This window comes from Coregonus lavaretus (assembly GCF_964263955.1).
Source record: "Coregonus lavaretus genome assembly, chromosome: 28".
NCBI classification, from domain to species: domain Eukaryota; kingdom Metazoa; phylum Chordata; class Actinopteri; order Salmoniformes; family Salmonidae; genus Coregonus; species Coregonus lavaretus.
The window spans coordinates 16,287,356-16,314,019 of record NC_140015.1 but is presented as its reverse complement, the minus strand read 5'-3'; the positions used below and the strand labels follow the sequence as shown (position 1 = coordinate 16,314,019).

At 41.9% G+C, this 26,664-nt stretch overlaps 6 protein-coding genes across 6 annotated transcripts; 3 read left to right on the top strand and 3 right to left on the bottom strand.

Moving 5' to 3' along the window:
- Positions 1-636: 636 nt before the first annotated feature.
- LOC311103995 (hemoglobin embryonic subunit alpha-like) lies at positions 637-1,486 on the top strand (the record flags this gene model as incomplete). The annotated part of the gene is made up of 3 exons (XM_084145633.1): positions 637-731; positions 964-1,171; positions 1,358-1,486. 3 exons carry the CDS (start codon positions 637-639, stop codon positions 1,484-1,486), a joined length of 432 nt encoding a protein of 143 aa, XP_084001759.1.
- Positions 1,487-2,804: 1,318 nt separating this feature from the next.
- On the top strand, positions 2,805-3,466 carry LOC311103992 (hemoglobin subunit beta-like; the record flags this gene model as incomplete). Its single annotated transcript, XM_084145630.1, has 3 exons — positions 2,805-2,896; positions 3,006-3,228; positions 3,338-3,466. The coding sequence occupies 3 exons, from the start codon at positions 2,805-2,807 to the stop codon at positions 3,464-3,466; spliced, it is 444 nt and encodes a 147-aa protein (XP_084001756.1).
- An 11,494-nt stretch (positions 3,467-14,960) lies between these two features.
- On the bottom strand, positions 14,961-16,710 carry LOC311103989 (hemoglobin subunit alpha-1-like; the record flags this gene model as incomplete). Its single annotated transcript, XM_084145627.1, has 4 exons — positions 14,961-15,089; positions 15,286-15,493; positions 15,598-15,638; positions 16,618-16,710. 4 exons carry the CDS (start codon positions 16,708-16,710, stop codon positions 14,961-14,963), a joined length of 471 nt encoding a protein of 156 aa, XP_084001753.1.
- Positions 16,711-19,918: 3,208 nt separating this feature from the next.
- On the bottom strand, positions 19,919-20,671 carry LOC311103894 (hemoglobin subunit beta-like; the record flags this gene model as incomplete). The annotated part of the gene is made up of 3 exons (XM_084145524.1): positions 19,919-20,047; positions 20,201-20,423; positions 20,580-20,671. The coding sequence occupies 3 exons, from the start codon at positions 20,669-20,671 to the stop codon at positions 19,919-19,921; spliced, it is 444 nt and encodes a 147-aa protein (XP_084001650.1).
- Positions 20,672-22,721: 2,050 nt separating this feature from the next.
- Positions 22,722-23,410, top strand: LOC311103993 (hemoglobin embryonic subunit alpha-like; the record flags this gene model as incomplete). The annotated part of the gene is made up of 3 exons (XM_084145631.1): positions 22,722-22,816; positions 22,917-23,124; positions 23,282-23,410. The coding sequence occupies 3 exons, from the start codon at positions 22,722-22,724 to the stop codon at positions 23,408-23,410; spliced, it is 432 nt and encodes a 143-aa protein (XP_084001757.1).
- Positions 23,411-24,882: 1,472 nt separating this feature from the next.
- Positions 24,883-25,689, bottom strand: LOC311103990 (hemoglobin subunit beta-like; the record flags this gene model as incomplete). The annotated part of the gene is made up of 3 exons (XM_084145628.1): positions 24,883-25,011; positions 25,105-25,327; positions 25,598-25,689. 3 exons carry the CDS (start codon positions 25,687-25,689, stop codon positions 24,883-24,885), a joined length of 444 nt encoding a protein of 147 aa, XP_084001754.1.
- Positions 25,690-26,664: the final 975 nt, after the last annotated feature.

The window sequence follows — 26,664 nt, the reverse complement described above, 5'->3', positions numbered from 1 at the left end:
TTTGACCTCCCTCGTTATAGTTGGAAGAGGAAGTGTAAACTCCAAACACATGAGTAACTCCAAACACATTTTCGCTAAAAGCAGCTGTTTAGCTGGTTAAGCAAAGGTTGGCTAAATGAATGTCGAGGTCAAGAAAGCGTAACAGCAGCCAGCAGCACTTGCGGCACTAGACTATTAGCAGGTGCTTTTTCAAAGCATAGGTCACATACTCCAGTGAGTGTAATTGGCTCAATATTAGGAGTTGAGAAATATAGTTGACATCATTAAAAATAAGATATACTCCTCTTTTCTACTGTCGGTATGTCATTCAAAATTCGTTAATTTTGTTGTTGCTAGCGATATTCCTAAAATTAAAATTAAAATTATAGTAACAAATTCACTAAAAGAAATAAGAAAATAACGTTTGAATAACCCTGCCATACGCCCATAACTTATTTTATCTATACTTGGCTGTGTGCTATGAGTTGTAAACAACTAAGATGGCACGCTATGATAAGAGACAACCAATGGGTCTGTTTTGGAGGTGGTTTCTGGGCAGCAGCATTGTGCTTGGGCAGATCAGACAATACATAAAAAGGGCCCCGAAAGTGAGCTCTACTGAGTTGGTTGGCAGCAAGTCAAGAAGTTGAAGCAACAATGAGTCTCTCCGCTAAGGACAAGGCAATTGTCAAGGCCTTTTTTGGCAAGGTTGCCGGCAGGGCCGAGGATGTTGGCAACGAGGCACTTTCCAGGTAATTACAATTATTGAATTATTAATACAAGTAATTGATCAATACAATTATTTTAGACCTTTGAATTACTTATGAATGGTTGACAATTCCTTACCATACAAGTGCGTAAAAATGGATCTCGCGCGTAAATGGAACTCCCTTTTTCCAATGCACATCAAGTAAAAAGAGTGGGGTCATATGATACAACGATAAACATGCCACGCTTAACCGAAGTATGTTTGCACCCTCGCAGGACGCTGGTGGTGTACCCCCAGACCAAGACCTATTTCTCCCACTGGAAGGACCTGAGCCTCGGCTCTGCCCCGGTCAGGAAGCACGGTGGGACCGTCATGGGAGGCGTCCTGGATGCCATTGAGAAGATTGACGACCTTAGTGCTGGTCTTCTCACCCTCAGCGAGCTGCACGCCTTCTTGTTGAGAGTGGATCCTGCCAACTTCAAGGTGAGTAAATAGCCAAAAATGCACGTGTTTTCTTTCTCACTAGTAGCTTTTTTTCCATTAGCAACCGTCCAAGCGTGAATACTGTAATAGCTATGCAGCTTAAAAACCCAATGGATTTCAATATTTAGAAACATACTCATGAAATATGCTGCTAATAATGTTTCTGCTCTCTCTTCACATCCCAAGATCTTCAACCACAACCTGCTAGTGACGCTGGCCATGATATTCCCTGATGACTTCACCCCTGAGGTGCACGTGGCTACGGACAAGTTTCTGGCCCAGCTGTCCCTGGCTCTGTCTGAGAAGTACCGTTAAGCAAGGAGCTAGATTTCCACTTGACAATCTTTGTAGGGTGTCAATTGAAATGAAAAGATGCAATAAATAAATCCTACCGATCGAATCTGAAACGTTGTTGTCCTTGGTGATTAATTGTAGGCTATATGTGTTTTAATGTTTAGTTACTTATTTATTTCATTAATAGACCTAGATTATTGATTGTAAAATAATTTCACAAATATATCCACTATCCACAAAGTTGAAAACGTCCACTACTCCACTGTGGGTCCACATTGCCATCAATAGTAATAGCAATAATTATAGTAATAGGTAAGCACCACCACCTTCATCATCATCATCATCATTATCATCATCATTATTAGGCTACCATTATTATATCACCATCATTATATGACCTTACACCCTTATATGATAAGTCATTACTGTTTGTCTTCTGGAGGCCTACATTACCAGTATTTAGACCAGATTATTGTTTGATGAAATAATCAATAAACCAGAAGCACTGGTCTTGGATCAGATTTTTCACCCAATCTTTACATGATAATGTTAGGTGTTGCTACACATGACAATGGCCCAGCTCTTACAGGAGGTAATTTATAGATATAGCTTAGTTTGCACCATTTAATATTGTACAACTTCATACACCAATCATTATTTAAATAATTGCTCAAACTTGCACTTGCTTGAAAAAACATAGGCACACACATCTTGATGTCGTAATTTTAAGCCAAATGATTCAATAAAAGAGTGTAATAAAAAAAAAGGTATTGTGAATGAAAACAAGCTTTATCATCATAAACTGTAGATTAACAAAAGGAAAATATATTCTTACAAAAAATTAAATAGTGATTAAAAAAAAATATATATATATATAAAATGCATGTTTTATTAGGCCTAAATAAAATAAAATAAAGGGCTTGCAAAATATTTTCTTTATCGGCTTTTGGCAGAACTTTTTTCTTAATTTGACTTTCTGAAAACAAAAGTATGAATTATTTGGCTATACATCGGCAGTCACAGGGACATTAAACTGTCCACATTTCCCCCAACACCACTGAAATAATTTCAAATATGAATTGGTGATAAATAATGATGATCATTATTGAATGAGCATGAAGGGCACATGAGAACTATCGTCACTGTCTTGGTGATTTGTACCTTTTGGTCGTTGTAATTTACAGTAGGCTATGAATGTTAACCATTGTTAACCCTGCCCACTCAAAACAGCTAAACCAATAGTTGGCTGTCGGTATGGAGACAAAACGCGTATATAAGCTGTCCCGTCAGTAACATGAACAGTACATATCATCTTGAGTGATACCTCATAAACGTCAATATGGTTGAGTGGACAGACTTCGAGCGCGAAACAATCCAGAGCATTTTTGGGAAGATGGACTATGATGACGTGGGCCCCGCGGCTCTTTCCAGGTCTTCACTCTTTTTCATACCTCCTTAAAAATAGGCCTACAGTTACATTGAACATCGTGCATATTATATGATTAATGCGGTCACTCATAATGCAAGTATTCACTTACAGGTGTCTGGTTGTGTACCCCTGGACCCAGCGGTATTTCGGTAACTTCGGAAACCTGTACAATGCCGCTGCCATCCAGGGAAACCCCAAGGTCGCCGCTCACGGAAAGACCGTCCTGCACGGACTGGACCGGGCTGTCAAGAACATGGATGACATCAAGGCCACCTACGCTGAGCTTAGCGTGCTGCACTCCGAGAAATTGCACGTGGATCCCGACAACTTCAGGGTAAATTAGTTATCATTTTATACTTCACAAGGTCATATTCTACTTGCCTATCTCAATACTGCGCCAGAATGCATTTTCTTACATGTCCATTTTCTTTTTTCTTTTGCAGCTGCTGGCTGACTGCCTGACTATTGTCGTTGCTGCGAGAATGGGTGCTGACTTCACCGCTGATGTCCAGGGTGCTTTCCAAAAGTTCCTTGCGGTCGTGGTGAGCTCCCTGGGAAGACAGTACCACTAGAGCGTTCGTTGCTTGCGTCAACAGAAACAGAGCAACTTCCGGCGCCCTTCATTGAATGTATCAAAACAGCTGTATCGGTTCTGAAGGACAAATAAAGTGCTAAATCCAAAATATATTTTTTATCGCTTACTTTATGTCAGAGGTGTAGTCCAGGGTATACGCTGGTATACGGCGTATACCTACTTATTTTTCAGTCAGCATTGCGTATACCCAGTGGTGTAGTGGAGGGTATACGCAGGTATACGCAGTATGCCCACTTATTTTTCAGTGGGCATTTCGTACACTCACTTCTTAATCCCCACTGATGTGTATCAAAGTAGTGTGGTGGAGGTATACGCCATCTCAATTAATAAGGCTGATGGAACTGATCAGAATGTTTAGGTTAAAATGTTGATAAACTATTATTTCTCCACATTTTACGCGCAGCAATGTGCACACGGCGGAAGGCCTACGCGTGAACGTTCCAACACGCGATTGCGGAATAAACACCGTTCTAAAAATGCGCACCGCACATACGAGTGGTTTCATGGACAGAGATGGAAATATCCGTTCGAAATGTAGAAAGAGGGGGGATTTAAAGATGCAACAACTGTAATGTGTTGCTAATATGACTATGCCTTTGGCTGCTAGACAATGAAAGAAAGTTGAACAGGAGAACGCATAATGAGTACGTCTTTATAAAAATAATTGCCTCCACGTTTCTATGGTGGGATTTTGGCTATAGGCTACTACTTTGAAGCTAGGTAAGACATGCATCACATAATGAAGTAAAACGTTCATGTGTCAAATAATTAAGGAAGAGGAAAAATATAGCACTGCTAATGATAGGTCTAACTGTCTTCTGGTAGATGGAAAGGCTTTCCCAAAAATCTCCTTTATTAAATGTTAACTAGCTACAAAGTAGCCTATGCCTACCTGTCAGAATGATATGATGATTATTTGTATCAATCTAGTGTCCTTTTTTGTTGTTGTTGCCTACTCCATCTCATGTGCAACAGAAACACCACTAACCAAACAAAAGTGCCTACACACTTGAATTAAATTATATCTACACTCAAAAATCAAAATTTCTTCAAAAGTGGTCTCCTGATGTTGTTCAAGCATTGTTATGGACTTAGAATATACAATTGTGATTTTTTTCTGTAAAAAAAACTGTGAGAGCAAAAACCTGAAAAAATGGGGGAAAATCTGAAACCTTTGAATTTCTGACTCATTCAGAGTGTATGTCACTGTTTTTCATAGAACTTTTCACACAGGGGGCCTTTCCTTTGCCGGGCGGGCCGTTTGGACATTTCTTGGCAAAATTAGAGTATACCCACTTCTCCAGGCACCACTACACCACTGCTTTATGTGTTCGTTTGTCAACATGTGTAGCCTACATTAACATATATTTTAAACAAATGAAAGGTCCACGTCAATAGGCCTACATATTTTTTTTGTGGTTTATACAAGCCTAAAAGTTGTGCAACTTTTTTCTACTGGTACGCCTCCAAAGCATCCAATTCTCTGTCCAACCAAAAGCACAAATATTGTCCTAAAATAAATGTCACACATATGAACTGTGAAAACAGACATGAAGGGGGCGGAATGGGGTCAACTTATCTTCTCCCTTTGGGGAAGAGGCTATCTTTGTGCATAGCCGAGGGGCCACACGACAGAAGGCTATATCAGTCCGCTAATGCAGTACTAGTAAAAAGGCCCAGTGCACTATTCTTTTGAAGAAGAAAACATATTTTGGCAAAAAAAAAAGTTTACAAATGTATTGATGAAATAGTGCTGTGCTGCTGCCTTCGCTTCACAAGTTAGCATGTGTGTAGTGCTGGGGGAGCGGCACTCCCTCACTTTTTTTCAATTTGAGAATACATGGAAAATGTATTCTAATCAATTCTAAATAAATTAGCCTATATTTAACTATCACAAAAATTCCATAAATAACGATAGAATGACAATCCAAATAAATATGTAGGCTACAGCAGCCTAGAGGTATGAAGGTTTCTTCCCTGTCTTCTCTCTGGCGGAATGATGAATAACTATAGGCTACATGTGTGCACTGCGGAGGCCCAGAACGTTGAAAAAAATCTAAATTAACCGTGTCTGCATGATGTTTATAAAACTCCAACGACCTGCTATTTCGCAGTGGAACCCAGAACGATATGTGACCACTTGGTTACAGCGACGCCGAGGACACCCAAACCATGGCTACGGCAAAGCACAAGAGCCTGACCCTCTGGAAGTTGCTGTAGCCCTGCTTGGGATATTTAGCCTATGTTGGCTATTGGTTGAGACGCAGAGCACTTTCTAGCTTGGTAGGCCATGTCGGGGTGGGAAAATGTAAATGTAAATTGGACCAAGTTGGAAGTAATAATGCATTTAGGTTCTAGTTTATTGAAATGCATGAATACGCCACACCAAAAGCTTGATTTTATAGCTGTTTTAAAACGAATTTCCTGCAATTCTACGTAGTAATGATTTATGAGCACTACTTGGTCAATTGATTTATTGATTAAATGTATGCAAATAGATGATATGAATTGATAGTTTACCCCTCTGTTTCATTTTATTCTGCAATAGGTTATATTGTAACTATGTGTTCAAGCTAATCAAATCAAGGTTTATTTGGCGCTGTCCTTTTCGAACCTCGAAGGGCGCTCCAATCGTTTACAATAACACTCATCAAGATCTGTTGCCTACGCCTAATAGTCCTACTCATCACTTATTATTACTACTACAAATAGAAGATTATCACTTCTCACAATGGTGCTCGTTTAGTAAAGTTAGATCAAAACTGAATCAATGTCTCGCAAGATCACATAACGATTAATTAGTATTTTACATAACAGAACCAAACATAATAGCATAGCATAGTAGACCTATAGGCTAATGTTACTGTTACACCAAAAACACCTCCTCATTTCTAATGAGATTTTAGGATGGTTAGCTGAAGCTGAATAGTCCCAAAAAAAAGTCTCATGCGCCAAAACTCAACATAGCCACTAGGCAGGATATATGCTTTAATTGAAACAAAATACAAGAAAGGCTAATAGCTTGTTAACACCATCTGCTCTAATTCGCTCACGAAACAATCATTAAAGAAGATCGAAATGCATAGGCTATTCCCATGAAACTGATTGAGATCAATCAAATTATTGGAATGCAGACTCAGTTTCGCCGGTAAAACATACATAACTATGATTCACGATTGGCAGTGATGGTGGCCTATTTTAAAATGAGGTATGCCTAACTTGGTGTTTGAGGGTATTACAAATATAACATTGTCTTGAGACAATATGTGTGGGCATAGGCAGACGTTGCAATTGGAGGACGCATTTTATAACAGGGCTCTCCAACCCTGCTCCTGGAGAGCTGCCATCCTGAAGGTGGTAACGATGAGACAGCCTATAGGGAGGAGGTCAGAGACCTGGCCATGTGGTGCCAGGATAACAACCTCTCCCTCAACGTGACCAAGACAAAGGAGATGATTGTGGACTACAGGAAGAAAAAAAAAGAGGACTGAGCACGCCCCCATTCTCATCAACGGGGCTGTAGTGGAACAGGTTGAGAGCTTCAAGTTCCTTGATGTCAATCAATCAATCAATTTTATTTTATATAGCCCTTCTTACATCAGCTAATATCTCGAAGTGCTGTACAGAAACCCAGCCTAAAACCCCAAACAGCTAGTAATGCAGGTGTAGAAGCACGGTGGCTAGGAAAAACTCCCTAGAAAGGCGAAAACCTAGGAAGAAACCTAGAGAGGAACCAGGCTATGAGGGGTGGCCAGTCCTCTTCTGGCTGTGCCGGGTGGAGATTATAACAGAACCATGCCAAGATGTTCAAAAATGTTCATAAGTGACAAGCATGGTCAAATAATAATCAGGAATAAATCTCAGTTGGCTTTTCATAGCCTGATCATTAAGAGTTTGAAAACAGCAGGTCTGGGACAGGTAGGGGTTCCATAACCGCAGGCAGAACAGTTTAAACTGGAATAGCAGCAAGGCCAGGCGGACTGGGGACAGCAAGGAGTCACCACGGCCGGTAGTCCCGACGTATGGTCCTAGGGCTCAGGTCTCTCTCTGGTGATGTCCACATCACCAACGAACTATCATGGTCCAAACACACCAAGACAGTCGTGAAGAGGGCACGACAAAGCCTATTCCCCCTCAGGAGACTGAAAAGATTTGGCATGGGTCCTCAGATCTTCAAAAAGTTATACAGCTGCACCATCGAGAGCATCCTGACTGGTACTCGGCCTCCGACCACAAGGCACTACAGAGGGTAGTGCGTACGGCCCAGTACATCACTGGGGCCAAGCTTCCTGCCATCCAGGACCTCTATATCAGGCGGTGTCAGAGGAAGGCCCTCAAAATTGTCAACAGGGTTCTAGAGCCCTGTAATGATAGGCTATTTAATAGGCTACATCTGTCGGTACAAACTTTGATTGAGGAAATAATGACGTTTTTACATATTGTTTGCGCTTCCTCATCTAAAAAAATAGCAGTACCCCACTGCAAGTATGATCTGTGGTAGGTATGTAGCCGGTGGCGTCTGTATGCTGCATGTTCCCCGCTGGCTTCATCCATCTGAGCAGCAGCCAAAATGCAACCGTCCCATGCTCGAACAGTGTAATAAAGGACCTTGAACGAGAGCACCACGGACAACTCCGTTCACCCCGGAGACTTCGTGCCGCTATTTTGATCTGCCGCTGACCACGTTTTAGCATTCTTCTCCATTTACATTGTGTCATAGCCTACACTTGGATTAGGCTACACTGTAATTCATTAAACTGGACTGGATTATTTTATCGCACCAGCATTGCAATCCAATCCATATACGATTTATGCAATAAACTGAGATATATTGCTGCGCTGTAAAAAATAGTGGTACTCAGTGATGTGTTGTGTTGAATTTGCCACTAACATAATGCTTTGTGTTCAAGTTTATTTCCTTGCCACATTTTTTGCAGTATTACTTTAATGTCTTATTGCAAACAGGATGCATGTTTTGGAATATTTGTATTCTGTACAGGCTTCCTTCTTTTCACTCTGTCAATTAGGTTAGCATTGTAGAGTAACTACAGTGTTGTTGATCCATCCTCAGTTTTCTCCTATCACAGCCTTTAAACTCTGTATCTGTTTTAAAGTAACCATTGGTCATGGTGAAATCCCTGAGCGGTTTCCTTCCTATCCGACAACTGAGTTAGGAAGGACGCCTGTAGCTTTGTAGTGACTGGGTGTATTGATACACCATGCTCAAAGGGGTATTCAATGTCTATTTTTGTGTTTTACCCATCTAACAATAGGAGCCCTTCTTTGCGAGGCATTGGAAAACATCCCTGGTCTTTGGGGTTGAATCTGTATTTGAAATTCACTGCTTGAATGAGGGACCTTACAGATATGTGTATGTGTGGGGTGAAGACATTATGTAGTCATTCAAAAATCATGTTACACACTATTACTGCACAGAGAGTGAGTCCATGCAATGTATTATGTGACTTGTTAAGGACATTTTTACTCCTGAAATTATTTAGGCTTGCCATAACATTTCATATTTTCATTTTTATTAATTTGTAAAAATGTCGGGTAATGTATGTGGGCCAGTGACAAAAAATCTCAATTTAATCATTTTTAAATTTAGGCTGTAACACAACAAAATGTGGAAAAAGTAAAGGGGTGTGAATACGTTCTGAAGGTATTATATGTATTCATTTGTGGATGTCCATCATCCATTTAATTTTTCACATTTTAGCAGGCGCTCTGGACATACAGTGGGGAAAAAAAGTATTTAGTCAGCCACCAATTGTGCAAGTTCTCCCACTTAAAAAGATGAGAGAGGCCTGTCATTTTCATCATAGGTACACGTCTACTATGACAGACAAATTGAGAGAAAAAAAATCAGGAAAATCACATTGTAGGATTTTTAATGAATTTATTTGCAAATTATGGTGGAAAATAAGTATTTGGTCACCTACAAACAAGGAAGATTTCTGGCTCTCACAGACCTGTAACTTCTTCTTTAAGAGGCTCCTCTGTCCTCCACTCGTTACCTGTATTAATGGCACCTGTTTGAACTTGTTATCAGTATAAAAGACACCTGTCCACAACCTCAAACAGTCACACTCCAAACTCCACTATGGCCAAGACCAAAGAGCTGTCAAAAATTCAGAAACAAAATTGTAGACCTGCACCAGGCTGGGAAGACTGAATCTGCAATAGGTAAGCAGCTTGGTTTGAAGAAATCAACTGTGGGAGCAATTATTAGGAAATGGAAGACATACAAGACCACTGATAATCTCCCTCGATCTGGGGCTCCACGCAAGATCTCACCCCGTGGTGTCAAAATGATCACAAGAACGGTGAGCAAAAATCCCAGAACCACACGGGGGGAACCTAGTGAATGACCTGCAGAGAGCTGGGACCAAAGTAACAAAGCCTACCATCAGTAACACACTACGCCGCCAGGGACTCAAATCCTGCAGTGCCAGACGTGTCCCCAGTACATGTCCAGGCCCGTCTGAAGTTTGCTAGAGTGCATTTGGATGATCCAGAAGAGGATTGGGAGAATGTCATATGGTCAGATGAAACCAAAATAGAACTTTTTGGTAAAAACTCAACTCGTCGTGTTTGGAGGACAAAGAATGCTGAGTTGCATCCAAAGAACACCATACCTACTGTGAAGCATGCGGGTGGAAACATCATGCTTTGGGGCTGTTTTTCTGCAAAGGGACCAGGACGACTGATCCGTGTAAAGGAAAGAATGAATGGGGCCATGTATCGTGAGATTTTGAGTGAAAACCTCCTTCCATCAGCAAGGGCATTGAAGATGAAACGTGGCTGGGTCTTTCAGCATGACAATGATCCCAAAAACACCGCCCGGGCAACGAAGGAGTGGCTTCGTAAGAAGCATTTCAAGATCCTGGAGTGGCCTAGCCAGTCTCCAGATCTCAACCCCATAGAAAATCTTTGGAGGGAGTTGAAAGTCCGTGTTGCCCAGCGACAGCCCCAAAACATCACTGCTCTTGAGGAGATCTGCATGGAGGAATGGGCCAAAATACCAGCAACAGTGTGTGAAAACCTTGTGAAGACTTACAGAAAACGTTTGACCTGTGTCATTGCCAACAAAGGGTATATAACAAAGTATTGAGAAACGTTTGTTATTGACCAAATACTTATTTTCCACCATAATTTGCAAATAAATTCATAAAAAATCCTACAATGTGATTTTCTGGATTTTTTTTCTCATTTTGTCTGTCATAGTTGACGTGTACCTATGATGAAAATTACAGGCCTCTCTCATCTTTTTAAGTGGGAGAACTTGCACAATTGGTGGCTGACTAAATACTTTTTTCCCCCACTGTAGTAGTGAGTGCATACATTTTCATTTGTACTGGTCCCCCATGGGAATCAAACCCACAAGTCTGGCATTGCAAGGGCCATGCTCTACCAACTGAGCCACACATAATTTTTGTAATGTGTGTAATATGTTACGAATTTGCAAGATGTAGAATATGTAACGAATTTTCTAAAAGTACAATATGTTACGAATTTGCTAAACATTATATGTTACAAATTCCAATTTGTTGTGGCTAACATTAGCTAGGAGGCTAACGCTGTCACACCCTGGCTCTGGGACTCTATATGTTGAGCCAGGGTGTGGATAGTCTATATGTTGTATTTCTATGTTGGCCTGAGTGACTCCCAATCAGAGGCAACGAGTGTCAGCTGGTTGTCTCTGATTGGGAGCCATATTTAACTGTCTGTCTTTCACTTTGTGTTTGTGGTTTCTTGTTCTTATTTGGTTTTGTGTTAAACCGTAGACATCACGTTATCGTCTGTTGTTTTGATCGTGTGATCATTAATTAATTAAATATGTTCACCTTCAACGCTGCGCATTGGTCTCTCCCTGACGATCGTGACAGAAGAAACCACCAGAACTGGACCAAGCAGCCTAGTGAGGAGCAGAGTGGGTGGACTTGGCAACAGTGGAGGAAGAGCTTCGACTGGGTCAAGCCGAATGAGGAGCTGAATGGCGGAGATTGGAAGCAGAAGAGCGAGAGTTGGGCGAGAATTATCGAGGCCTGGCCCACGGGGAAGAGAGACTCCCAGAAATTTTTTAGGGGGGGGCTCACGACGTCGGACCAGCAGGAGGCCGCGATAGAGCGGCCCAGCGGGTTGCCAGAGGAGGCCGCCAGGTTACGGGGGCCACTGGTCGAAGAGGGGATGGAGGATGTAGAGGCACGGCGAGAGGTACTGGCGTGTGTTGCCAGTCCGGTCCGGCCCGTTCCAGATCCCGGTGTAGGGCCAGTGGTGTGTGTCCCCAGTACGGTCCGGTCTGTTCCTGCTCCCCGCACCAAGTCAGGGGTGCGCATCGTCAGCCCGGTCCGGCCCGTTCCTACTCCACGCACCAAGCCAGGGGTGCGCATCGTCAGCCCGGTCCGGCCCGTTCCTACTCCACGCACCAAGCTAGGGGTGCGCATCGACCACCCGGTCCGGCCCGTTCCTACTCCACGCACCAAGCCAGGGGTGCGCATCGTCAGCCCGGTCCGGCCCGTTCCTACTCCACGCACCAAGCCAGGGGTGCGCATCGTCAGCCTGGTCCGGCCCGTTCCTACTCCACGCACCAAGCCAGGGGTGCGCATCGTCAGCCCGGTCCGGCCCGTTCCAACTCCACGCACCAAGCCAGGGGTGCGCGTTGTCAGTCCCGCACAACCCGTGCCTGGGTCACCGGTGCCTGGTAAGGTACCGGTTAGCTGCTCCACACCGGAGCCTAAGCGGTCCGCTTCAACGATGTCCGGTCCAGCTCCAGCCAGCGGGGCCAGACCGGACCAGGGGCGCCACGGGGGGATGGTGTAAGGGTGGTGGTCAAGCCCGGAACCGGAACCGCCTCCGAGGAGGAATGCCCACCCAGCCCTCCCCTGGTTTGTGTACGTTTAGGCGTGGTCGCAGTCCACGCCTTTAGGGGGGGGTACTGTCACACCCTGGCTCTGGGACTCTATATGTTGAGCCAGGGTGTGGATAGTCTATATGTTGTATTTCTATGTTGGCCTGAGTGACTCCCAATCAGAGGCAACGAGTGTCAGCTGGTTGTCTCTGATTGGGAGCCATATTTAACTGTCTGTCTTTCACTTTGTGTTTGTGGTTTCTTGTTCTTATTTGGTTTTGTGTTAAACCGTAGACATCACGTTATCGTCTGTTGTTTTGATCGTGTGATCATTAATTAATTAAATATGTTCACCTTCAACGCTGCGCATTGGTCTCTCCCTGACGATCGTGACAAACGCTAACGGTTTAGGGTTAGGGGTTAAGGTTAGGAGTTAGGTGGAGCAGCTAACCGATAACGCGCTGTGCAGACAGTGCAGACTGGCCGATAATGGTCCAGGCTTGAGCTGGCTGGTAGGTAGTGCAGGCCTCGGACAATGGTGAAAAACCGCTAACGGTGGCTAATAGCAAGTAGCTAGTTAGCTGGTTAGCTGGCTACTCCCGTCCGGTAGACAGAGAGGTAGATAGCCGGGATATGGGCCTGCTCGAGGCTGTCTCAAAGCTCAAGGCTAACTGGTGCTTCGAGGGCAGTGGTGATTAGCCTACAGCAACATACATTCGACATCCATTCGGTTGCGGCTAGCTAGATCCGGTGTTAAGGTCCAGTGATTCAGTTATTCTGGCAGAAAATCTGATGTTCTGGGTAAAAACCGCTAACGGTGGCTAATAGCAAGTAGCTAGTTAGCTAGATAGCTGGCTGGCTAGTTTCAACTGGAGATTCTAGATAAAGGTGAGTAAATAATAGAATCCGTTCCACATTGAGTGAGGCGGGTTGCAGGAAAGTATATTTAGTAGAAGGATGAAAAGTGTGATAGGGAAATACAATACAAATACAAAAAACAGGCTATTTACATGGACACACAAGAGAACACGACCGCACTGCTACGCCATCTTGGAACAAAACTATGTTAGGTTGGATGGGGAGCATTGCTGCACAGCTATTATCAGGTCTCTCCAGAGATGTTCGATCGGGTTCAAGTCCGGGCTCTGGCTGGGCCACTCAAGGACATTCAGAGACTTGTCCCGAAGCCACTCCTGCATTGTCTTGGCTGTGTGCTTAGGGTCCTTGTCTTGTTAGAAGGTGAACCTTCGCCCAAGTCTGAGGTCCTGAGCACTCTGGAGCAGGTTTTCATCAAGGATCTCTCTGTACTTTGCTCCATTCATCTTTCCCTTGATCCTGACTAGTCTCCCAGTCCCTGCCGCTGAAAAACATCCCCACAGCATGATGCTGCCACCACCATGCTTCACCGTAGGGATGGTGCCAGGTTTCCTCCAGAGGTGACACTTGGCATTCAGGCCAAAGAGTTCAGTCTTGGTTTCATCAGACTAGAGAATCTTGTTTCTCATGGTCTGAGAGTTTTAGGTGCCTTTTGGCAAACTCCAAGCGGGCTGTCATGTGGCTTTTACTGAGGAGTGGCTTCCGTCTGGCCACTCTACCATAAATGCCTGATTGGTGGAGTGCTACAGAGATGGTTGTCCTTCTGGAAGGTTCTTCCATCTGCACAGAGGAACTCTAGAGCTCTGTCAGAGTGACCATCAGGTTCTTGGTCACCTCCCTGACCAAGGCCCTTTCCCCCCGATTGCTCAGTTTGGCCGAAGGCCAGCTCTAGGAAGAGTCTTGGTGGTTCCAAACTTCTTCCATTTAAGAATGATGGAGGCCACTGTGTTCTTGGGGACCTTCAATGCTGCAGACATTTTTTGGTACATTTCCCCAGATCTGTGCCTCGACACAATCCTGTCTCTGAGCTCTACGGACAATTCCTTCGACCTCATGGCATGATTTTTGCTCTGACATGTACTGTCAACAGTGGGACCTTATATAGACAGGTGTGTGTGCCTTTTCAAATCATGTTCAATCAATTTAATTTACCACAGGCGGACTCCAATCAAGTTGTAGAAACATCCCAAGGATGATCAATGGAAACAGGATGCACCTGAGCTCAATTTCGAGTCTCATAGCAAAGGGTCTGAATACTTATGTAAATAAGGTATTTTTGTTTTTTGTTTTTAATACATTTGCAAAAAAATCTAAAAACCTGTTTGCACTTTGTTAATATGGGGTATTGTGTGAAGATTGCTGAGGATTTTTATTTATTTAATCAATTTTAGAATAAGGCTGTAACGTCACAAAATGTGGAAAAAATCAAGGGGTCTGAATACTTTCCGAAGGCGCTGTATAGCGTTTGGGGTACAGGTTGTGGGGCCCAAACAGTGGTGGTAATTATGGAAAACTGGCGGAAGTGTGCAGCCTTTGTGTCATGTTTAATTGATGCGTAATGCTAAACCTGGCTTCTTTTCGCCACACAATTGTTTACATTGCAAAATCCGCTTGCCATTTAAATAAAAAACTATCAAGATAAACAGTTTTTGAGGGCTGTATTTTTATTCCATGATTCATATCATACAGCATGTGCAAATGTATGATCAACGCAGAAAACCGAGAGGATTTATCTTCTTGTCTTTTAACGATACTTCTCGGAAAGGGCCAGGGCCAACTTCGCGAGGAACTTGTCCACAGACACGTGCACCTCAGGAGAAAAGTCATCAGGGAACAGCATGGCCAGCACCACCAGAATGTTGTGGTTGATGATCTGTGGATTTTTAGGGAATAGAGTCATTATTATTAAGCGTTTTAGGCCTAGTCCATATGCGAAAGATAGTGATTCTGAAGATTCTATTGGATTTTCACAAAATACATACATAGGACTTACATTTGGACACGGTTGCCGCTGTGATATACTGAGAAAGGGTGAACCGTTTTATTGATTCAGTAAGTTATTTAGTCACCTTGAAGTTGGCGGGATCCACACGCAGCGTGAAGGCGTGCAGCTCGCTGAGGGTCAGAAGACCTCCGGCCAGGTCGTCGATCTTGGTCACGGCATCCAGGACGCCTCCCATGACGGTCAGACCGTGCATCTTGACGGGAACAGAGCCGGGGCTCAGGTCCGTCCAGTGGGAGAAGAAGGTTTTGGTCTGGGGGTACACCACCAGGGTCCTGAAAAAAAAATTAAGGGATTATGTATTATGATTTAACGTGGGTAAATGCACAGCATAACTCTGTTACAAAACAATCCGTTCAACATATAATGACGTCATTACCTAGAGAGAGCCTCATTTCCGATGTCCTCTGCTTTGCCAAATCAAATCAAATCAAATCAAATCAAATTGTATTGGTCACATGCGCCGAATACAACAGGTGTAGACATTACAGTGAAATGCTTACTTACAGCCCTTAACCAACAGTGCATTTATTTTAAACAAAAAAAGTAAAAATAAAACAACAACAAAAAAAGTGTTGAGAAAAAAAAGAGCAGAAGTAAAATAAAGTGACAGTAGGGAGGCTATATATACAGGGGGGTACCGTTGCAGAGTCAATGTGCGGGGGCACCGGCTAGTTGAGGTAGTTGAGGTAATATGTACATGTGGGTAGAGTTAAAGTGACTATGCATAAATAATTAACAGAGTAGCAGCAGCGTAAAAAGGATGGGGTGGGGGGGCAGTGCAAATAGTCCGGGTAGCCATGATTAGCTGTTCAGGAGTCTTATGGCTTGGGGGTAGAAGCTGTTGAGAAGTCTTTTGGACCTAGACTTGGCACTCCGGTACCGCTTGCCGTGCGGTAGCAGAGAGAACAGTCTATGACTAGGGTGGCTGGAGTCTTTGACAATTTTGAGGGCCTTCCTCTGACACCGCCTGGTATAGAGGTCCTGGATGGCAGGAAGCTTTGCCCCAGTGATGTACTGGGCCGTACGCACTACCCTCTGTAGTGCCTTGCGGTCGGAGGCCAAGCAGTTGCCATACCAGGCGGTGATGCAACCAGTCAGGATGCTCTCGATGGTGCAGCTGTAGAATTTTTGGAGGATCTGAGGACCCATGCCAAATCTTTTTAGTCTCCTGAGGGGGAATAGGCTTTGTCGTGCCCTCTTCACGACTGTCTTGGTGTGTTTGGACCATGATAGTTCGTTGGTGATGTGGACACCAAGGAACTTGAAGCTCTCAACCTGTTCCACTACAGCCCCGTCGATGAGAATGGGGGCGTGCTCAGTCCTCTTTTTTTTCCTGTAGTCCACAATCATCTCCTTTGTCTTGGTCACGTTGAGGGAGAGGTTGATGTCCTGGCACCACCTTTCCAAAAAAGGCTGTCACGATCTGTTTGTCCTTGGCTGTGAGACTCATTCTAGCGGTTTCTATGACACAAGATACTGCTGGTGCCATAAGAGTGGACACTGGGAGTATTTATATGGTATCTAAAGAACTCTTTGGGTTAGCTCCACCTTCAACTGCAAGTCATTGGATGTACACAATATAGAGTTTGGTGATAACCATTAGTTATGTATCATCAATGTAACCCTATTTCATTATGATCACTCACAAATGTTACCCTTTACGCAGGGATATACAGTATGTTTAAGTGTAATGACGATAGTGCTGAAAAACTGAACAATCATGCTTCAAATTGTCATGAATCTAAAGGCTACATTATGCATGATGCAACAATGTATTTTATGATTCTTCATGAGAAGAAGGACGTTTTCTGCACAAGGAATGGTCTTTGGAATATGTCTGATTGCAATTATTTTGGCTATTTAGGCGTTCAATTGTTTTATTGACTCATTCACTGATTAATTCGTTGATTTATTCATTAATTAATTGGATAATACATTAATTCATTAATTAATTCAGTAAATAGGCGTACTCTAATGAACAAAGTGTATAGAAGATATTTCTCATTAATCTGACCCTGTTTTGTCAAGGGTGGTACCAGACAAATTATAATGGACATCTCGTTGGCAAAGGTTGAGTGCCAAGATTGCTTTCTTATCTCTGCAACAGCAAGGCAACAATGACACCGCACCCCATCCGGTAAGGTGTGTTGAAGGTTCATTCATATACATTTTCTCAGTAGGTCTATAGTTATGGTTAGGCCTAGGTCTATTGTTCAAGTCTGTATGAAGTATGACAATGTATGCACTTACTAACTGTAAGTCGCTCTGGATAAGAGTGTCTGCTAAATGACTAAAATGTAAATGTAAAATGTAAGTAATATGCTGCTGAACATCTATAGTCCTTACCATGTCGTGCGATGTCACTCAGATTTCCCTAAAACTAGGTAAATCCATATGTGTGTGCTTTGCATGAGAGTACAGTCGTGGTCAAAAGTTTTGAGAATGACACAAGTATTGGTCTTCACAAAGTTCCCTGCGTCAGTGTTATGAGATATTTTTGTCAGATGTTACTATGGTATACTGAAGTATAATTACAAGCATTCCATAAGTGTCAAAGGCTTTTATTGACAATTACATTAAGTTTATGCAAAGAGTCAATATTTGCAATGTTGACCCTTCTTTTTCAAGACCTCTGCAATCCGCCCTGGCATGCTGTCATTTAACCTCTGGGCCACATCCTGACTGATGGCAGCCCATTCTTGCATAATCAATGCTTGGAGTTTGTCAGAATTTTGGGGTTTTAGTTTGTCCACCCGCCTCTTGAGGATCGACCACAAGTTCTCAATGGGATTAAGGTCTGGGGAGTTTCCTGGCCATGGACCCAAAATGTCGATGTTTTGTTCCCCGAGCCACTTAGTTATCACTTTTGCCTTATGGCAAGGTGCTCCATCATGCTGGAAAAGGCATTGGTCGTCACCAAACTGCTCTTGGATGGTTGGGAGAAGTTGCTCTCAGAGGATGTGTTGGTACCATTCTTTATTCATGGCTGTGTTCTTAGGCAAAATTGTGAGTGAGCCCACTCCCTTGGCTGAGAAGCAACCCCACACATGAATGGTCTCAGGATGCTTTACTGTTGGCATGACATAGGACTGATGGTAGCGCTCACCTTGTCTTCTCCGGACAAGGTGTTTTCCGGATGCCCCAAATAATCTGAAAGGGGATTCATCAGAGAATATGTACCCCAGTCCTCAGCAGTCAAATCCCTGTACCTTTTGCAGAATATCAGTCTGTGTCTGATGTTTTTCCTGGACAGAAGTGGCTTCTTTGCTGCCCTTCTTGACACCAGGCCATCCTCCAAAAGTCTTTACCTCACTGTGCGTGCAAATGCACTCACACCTGCCTGCTGCCATTCCTGAGCAAGCTCTGCACTTGTGGTGCCCCGATCCCACAGCTGAATCAACTTTAGGAGACGGTCCTGGCGCTTTCTGGCCTTTCTTGGGCGCCCTGACACATTCTTCACAACAATTGAACCTCTCTCCATGAAGTTCTTGATGATCCGATAAATGGTTGATTTAGGTGCAATCTTACTAGCAGCAATATCCTTGCTTTTGAAGCCCTTTTTGTGCAACGCAATGATGGCGGCACTTGTTTCCTTGCAGGTAACCATGGTTAACAGAGGAAGAACAATGATTTCAAGCACCACCCTCCTTTTAAAGCGTCTGGTCTGTTATTCTAACTCAATCAGCATGACAGAGTGATCTCCAGCCTTGTCCTCGTCAACACTCTCACCTGTGTTAACGAGAGAATCACTGACATGATGTCAGCTGGTCCTTTTGTGGCAGGGCTGAAATGCAGTGGAAATGTTTTTGGAGGATTAAGTTCATTTTCATGGCAAAGACAATCTTTGCAATTAATTGCAATTCATCTGATCACTCTTCATGACATTCTGGAGTATATGCAAATTGCCATCATCAAAACTGAGGCAGCAGACTTTGTGAAAATTAGTATTTGTGTCATTCTCAAAACTTTTGACCACGACTGTATATCCGGCATAGGCTTTGTTCACCAATATCTAGCCTGATTTCGTAGTAGCAGCTTATAGAGAGCATGTCACCATTTGTGGGTGAGTGGACAAAATCGGAGTAATACGTTTTGTCAAGAAGCATATTGACTGTTTGGGTAAGCTAATGCACCCTGTAGGATACATGTATGATTTAAGTATATCTCACTTGCTTTTCAAAGGGTGGCGCTGGTGAAACTACTGTGTAGGCTACTCTAACCTCAGCACCTCCACTTCTCTCCACTAGAGAGATAACGAGGAATGGTGAGTCAATGATTATTATGTTCACAATATTTTTTACCTTTTTGAATGCCAACGTTCACCTATAATTTCGTCTACCTAAGGCAAGTAAAAGTTAACCTGGGCAACATATTTTCTAATACCTTACTATTCCTACGGTAGTGTTTTAGCAAACAAGGAATGTTTTTTATGTAATTGCTATAATAACATAATACTGATGAATATATTGATTATTCCATTGATAAGAGCTAGTTGCTGCATGTGATATTTTAACCAATCTACTCTCTCTCGTGAACCCAGCATCAAAGAGAGGCTTCTCAATTAAAGTTAAAGTAGGCTTGGCTCAAACAGAATAAAGTGAAGAGTATGGACGTGTGCTTAAAAATATATTTTATTATTCATACAAAATGTATTCTATAATAAAATATATCGGTATATTCCACTGTAGAACATGTTTCTAGTGGTACTGTCTGCCCAGCGCAGAGACGACCACGGTCAGGAACTTCTGCCAGGCCGCTTGGATGTCCGGCGTGAAGGCGCGCCCCATCTGGGAGGCCAGAACAATGGTGAGGCAGTCGCCCAACAGCTGAGAAAAGGCAACGATTGAAACGTTAGTCATTTATTTGCAACAGCAGTATTCTCTTGGATGTAAATCAATGAGGAAAAACATATTGTTCATTTGTTTTCCGCACGCCCATTAGTACTCATATTACATGTCTTTTCAGCTCCAAAATCTTACCCTGAAGTTGTCGGGATCCACATGCAGTTTCTCAGAGTGTAGAACGCTCAGCTCGGCGTAGGTGTTCTTGATGTCATCCATATTCTGCACAGCTCTCTCGAGGCCGTTCAGTACAGTGATGCCATGCTTGGCAACTTTTTTATTGCCCATGATAGCCGCTGCGCTGTTTACGTCTCCAAAGGTTCCAAAGTACCTCTGAGTCCATGGATATACAATAAGACACCTGGAAAATACAAGTTACATTATAAGATACATCATATAAATTAATCAATTGAATTCAATGAATCCATAGAATTGCGCACACATCTAAAACAAGACTAGAAAAGTCAAATTATATATTATCAATATATTTTATTTACTTGCATTATTATCAGCCTACCTTCTCAAAGCAAGGGGTCCGACCACTTTGACGTTGATTTTGCCCCAGGTCTCTATGATGTGCTTCCGCTCTTCAAATGTCCAGTCAACCATGTTCAAGGTGTTGTGTGTCCTCTGATCCTGTGAGAAAATCTGTCGGTGTCCGGCACTGGGGTGTTTTCATTTATATGTAATCCCTCCGCCCCAGTGGACGAATCAAATTTGTAGGAGTCATGCCAAAAACGACATCAAAGGTCCTCAAAAGGTTAATGGTAATCTATCATTGCTTAACGGCTAGCCAACCAGCTGGTCTTATCGAGCAACACCATATCATCATAATTCGACCAAATGCCCAAACGGCAACTGAGTTCGACTTATGGAAAAGTTTCACACCGGCAAGGGTCCCAGCTAAAGGGCTGTTTATCAGTAGAAGTATAGGCACAAGTTTTATCTTGACATTCTGAATGAGTTCCACCCTTTGAGTAAAAGCTCCAATTGGTTGCCTTGTTCTGATAAGCCATTAGAAACACCCTACTTTCTTGGCCACAACCATCTCCATACGTTGAATGTATTGGGCAACATGGTATTAACTGATTAGTAAATCATTTTTTTATATTAATTAATTGCGGGGTCAGGATAAAAAATCAATGTATTCACTTTAGTCAATCTAAATCAGTCTCGCTCAAATAATGTCATAAAAAAGTATTTTTCCAATCATTACCCATTGCGCACGATCATTATGCATCAAATAAATAAATAAGAAATACACCAAATGAAACCTTTATCATACATAAGCCTGTCCCCAAATAGGGCCAAATAAATAACTACACCATAGTAAAAAAAAGAAAAAAATAAGAAGAAATCCGTTATTTTACTAATTATACCTATAATATGTCGCAAAGTATATGTTTAAATTAAATTAGGTTCTCTCCATTTCATGTAATTTTACGCAAAAGCTTTTCTATAGATTGTAACAAAAGAAAAACGTTTGAGTGATCTCGATGTAGGTTATTCAAGATCTGCAAAGTCACGTACCTCCTAACCTCATGTGAACTTTCTCCACAACCTACTTATTACTTTGTTTACGATCTAACAACGAGGTTAGAAAACTAATTTAATAAAAAACATGCTGAGCTCATATTCGATAACTATTATGTTATCCAAGTAAATGGGTAACATTATAGTATTATTTTTTTCACCCAATCTGCCAATGATCCAGACCACTCGTAGAGCAGCCAAAGTGCATCGTTAGATGCTTTTTTTGCTCTTCCGCGTCACTTTATTCCCAGATGTCCGCTAAACATAGAATCAATATGTTTAGGCTATCGGTCTGACTGAGACTGCAGATAACTTCAGAACGAAGTCGACTAAAAATACAAAGTTGCCAAAGTACTGTTTCAAACAAGTGAAGGATAAAGTGATGCTTCAAATGAAAACCGAGATGACTGCATTAAAAGACACATAGGCTATATGGGCCTATATAGGTTATTGAAATCATATTGAAATCAATGTAATGTTCAATCAATTGAGTTCTATTTTGCGACTAGGCTACTGTCTGTAATTTTTGTCTCAATGTGTTTCATGATGTGTGACAACATGTGCGCAATGATGTGCCCAATCTGTAATTTAGTGCATTATTATTGGGTAAGCATGGGCTAATAAGCCGCCTCAATAGCCTATTTGCAGCCGCAGGTGGCAATTTCTCTCTAGGAGCTGATCCGTCGTCATTATTCTTGTGAAATAATTCTAATATTAAGGTAACATTTAAATGAGGAAAGCTGATCCTAGAGCAGCGCTGCTTCCTATCAGTATCGACGCACTTAGCGAAAATGTTCTCTACGTTCTTGTTTGAAAAAGAACAAGCACTTAAAAAGTTGGCTCGTAAATAACAATGCATCTGGTAGGATCATCGCACCTGGGAAACGAGGCCCATCCCCTTACATCTCAATTTCTAAGTGTCTTAAACATGTTATACATGTTGTTCAACTTGTTATCTATGAAAATTGGCAACACTCCAGTTTCAACAAAAATTGGAATGCGTTCAAGTTGGCACGCATCTTGGAGGTGGGTCTGGGGTGTGCCTTGCGGCTTGTTTAATATAAAAAGCGTTCGTTTGAAATAGCTCATCTGAACTTTTACTTCAGTATCCTCTCTAAAGACAACAATGAGTCTCACCGCTAAGGACAAGGCAGTGGTCAGGGCCTTCTGGGCCAAGGTGTCCGGCAAGGCTGAGGACATCGGATGCGATGCTCTTTCTAGGTAATGGAATTATCCAACTGCTATCCTATTGCTGTTTTAGAATATACATTTTGGTGTTAGCTAGCCTTAAATATCGACATGTCTTTTTCCTCCCGTGCAGAATGCTGGTGGTGTACCCCCAAACCAAGACATATTTCTCCCACTGGCCGGACCTGAGCCCCGGTTCTTCTCGGGTTAGGAAGCATGGTAAGACTGTCATGGGAGGCGTCGGTGAAGCCGTGGCCAAGATCGACGACCTCACCGCAGGTCTCCTCACCCTCAGCGAGCTGCACGCCTTCCAGCTGCGTATAGATCCAGCCAACTTCAAGGTGAGAACAGCATAATATTTGTTTTATGTTGACACCAAATTAAATGCATTTGTAACATTTCAGTAGGCTACTTTTTACAGTAAAATAGACAACATAGGCTAAAATACCCTACATTAAAGATGCATACGATCTAATTTCCATTTATTTCCTCTTGTAGATTCTGTCCCACAACATATTGGTGGTGCTGGGCATTTTGTTCCCCGCTGACTTCACCCCAGAGGTTCATGTGTCCGTGGACAAGTTCCTGGCCGCCCTGGCCCTGGCTCTGGCCGAAAAGTACAGATAAACTGTGGGCCCCCTATAAGCTGTGAGCAGAGAAGGCATCATCAGACCAGACATATGGCAACATGTGCTCAACGCGCTGTCTTGTTCTAAATGAATAAATGTTCAAACGCACATAATTACGTTATCTGGTCTTTACTTTGGTTTTTAACGAGTTGTGTTGTAGCGCATGGACTTGATATGATGAAATACGTTGCTATTTGCAAGGCTGAAATAAATATTTCTCCAAATGTTGAAGAAATGCAAAAACGTATTCATAAAGAAAATTTAGACAATGCAAAACATTGCCGCATGCCCATGAGCAGTCCTCTAAGAGGTTTGCAGAAAAGATTTCGTAGGTAGCCTAAAAAGATAAAAGGGGTGAGGAGGAACTCAAAGTACAAATACCGGCAATAGATTAATCAAATAGCCCTCTTCGAACTTGCTATTGAAAAACAAGATTGAACCAACAATTTGACATACAAATACATAAACAACATCGAAAAAAGGATTTGATAGACTACCAACATATTATTTCTTAATATTGTGAATGGATTATAAGCAGATATTATCTATAAATTCAATTTCCTAAATAAAACTAAAACGTAAAACACAGCCTAATGATTCTGATTGGCTGATCAATGTGGTTCAGTTTTCATAAAATGTCAACAGTTAAATGACGAATTTTAAACTATTTAAAATGAAATACACAGTATATCTTGTTTAATTTCTTAAGAATATTGGTTGATTAATTAATTGATTAATCAGTCTATTATTAATGACTTAAATAGATTCCTATCTGAACACTTTATGTAAGGTTATCATGGTTCCAAAGCTGGCCCATGACAGGAGGTGCCTCTGATAAATGTATCTTGCATTTTATAGGGTTCTATTGACCAATTGATTTATTATTATTAATAAATGAAAATGTATGTCATTTTGATCTGGTTAAACTCTCGACCACTCAACAATTCCTTGCCACACTAATACATCAACCTAACATTGAATAACAGATCTGTTCTGAAAGTTATGTTGAACCTTTATGAATGACGATTGTGTGTAATTAAACAGGAATTCATCATTGAAGCTCTGCTCTCATTTGACTCAATGTATCAATGCTGCATCGTTGGACACACGTTTGTCTTCATTATATGCATTGGTTCGCTCATGCACAGCTAATGTAACATGTCCGTGTTAATTGCATAAAAATTGTTATTATTTGCAAAATATTTGTATATATTGCACATGATCCATATCTGGTTAACAAGGTTTTTGCAATATTCGCACCCATAGCCTATCATATTACCATATTAGATCCATTAGTCTACCATATGTGCCACTATCTTGATCTTCATCCAAGAAAAAAAAAGACATAGATAAAAATATTAATTGCTGAAGATTTTATTTGCTTTAGTAGAAGGAACAACATGTGCCTCTAAACAAATGATCAGCGCTTGTTGGTACTCTGATGGTCGTCGGTCTCTGAGCGGAGGGGCTCTAGTGGTACTGTCTGCCCAGGGAGCTCACCACGACGGCCAGGAACTTCTGGAAAGCGCCCTGGACATCAGCGGTGAAGTCAGCACCCATCCTCGCAGCAACGACAATAGTCAGGCAGTCAGCCAGCAGCTGCAAAAGAAAGGAGAAAATGGACACACTATTGTAATAGATAGGCAAGTAGAATGTGACCTTGTGTGAAGTAGAAAATTATAACTAATTTACCCTGAAGTTGTCGGGATCTACGTGCAGTTTCTCGGAGTGCAGCACACTCAGCTCGGCGTAGGTGGCCTTGATGTCATCCATGTTCTTGACAGCCCGGTCCAGTCCGTGCAGGACGGTCTTTCCGTGAGCGGCGACCTTGGGGTTTCCCTGGATGGCAGCTGCGTTGTACAGGTTTCCAAAGTTACCGAAATACCTCTGGGTCCAGGGGTACACGACCAGACACCTGTAGAAATAATAAACAGTCAATAATTACACAAACGTGATGTCTGCATACACACAATTTACGGAAATCAATTAATGTGTCATTTGGAGATGTCAATTATGCGTTAATTACACGCCTGTGTCAAATACGAATCCCTCTTGAAAATCAAAATAACAAGCGCATACTAATCTGATAATAACATGACTAATTCCAATAATTTGTAGACCACAGTGTTAAACGCACCATCATTCTGAAATCAAATACGTGTAAGGTATAAAAGTTGTAGCCTACCTGGAAAGAGCCGCGGGGCCCACGTCATCGTAGTCCATCTTCCCGAAGATGCTCTGAATGGTGGCGCGCTCAAAGTCTGTCCACTCAACCATGTTGCTAGCTGTTGAAGTTTCTTTCACAGAGGCTAAGGAATCATATACACTTGGTCTTCGTTTGAGCAGCGTTTTTAAAAGGATCGGAACGCTCCTCCCCAAAGACAGCGATGGGTGGGGTCATGGTAGGGGGCTGTATAAGCCAAGAGTCACAGATTTTACTGAGATAATAATGTGAAGGTTTACTGTTTACCATATATGTTTAAAAGCAATTTGACAAGAATATACTGTCCTAAAATAAATTATGAAATCATTAATTAAAGTATTAGGTTACATAACAATTATTACATTAACATTATTTGAAATATTAACAAAAATAAGCCAAAAATAGTGGGGAAATATACAGTTCTAAACATATGCCAAAAATGTGTAATATGCCTACTATCTGAAGTGATAGACCTATTGCACATCAATTACACTTGGTGGGGATTCAATGACTTTGTCTGAGAAACAGTTTTCAACTAACTCTGTGTATGCCTATAGTCAGATATTACTAAGATATAACTACGATATTAATATACAAAGATATACTACATAGCCTACTAAGATATTACATCATTTTTTATCCTTGTAATACATTTCTAAACAAATTAATTGATATTTCACCTCTATTTTTATTCTGTGCCAGTAAGCTCGAATCCATATAATATTCATTTTTATAATTGCACTATTCCAATCTATTTTGGAACAATCTCTACCGTTAAACTTGTCTTAACTTTTCCATATTTCTGAGTACAGGCTTCTATTTCTTACTCATGATACAGGCAATTTAGCCATTGACAATACAATTAGACTTTTCTATTTTTTGGGTAAATACCATAAAGCCAGAGGGATAAATAAATAAATAAACTAATATTGAATTATTTTGTATTAAATTAAAATATATATATGACTAACTCCCTTGTGAAAACTACCAGCATAAAAAAACCTCTCAACACATCTCTAATACTAAATAACTTTGTGGACTTCAATGAC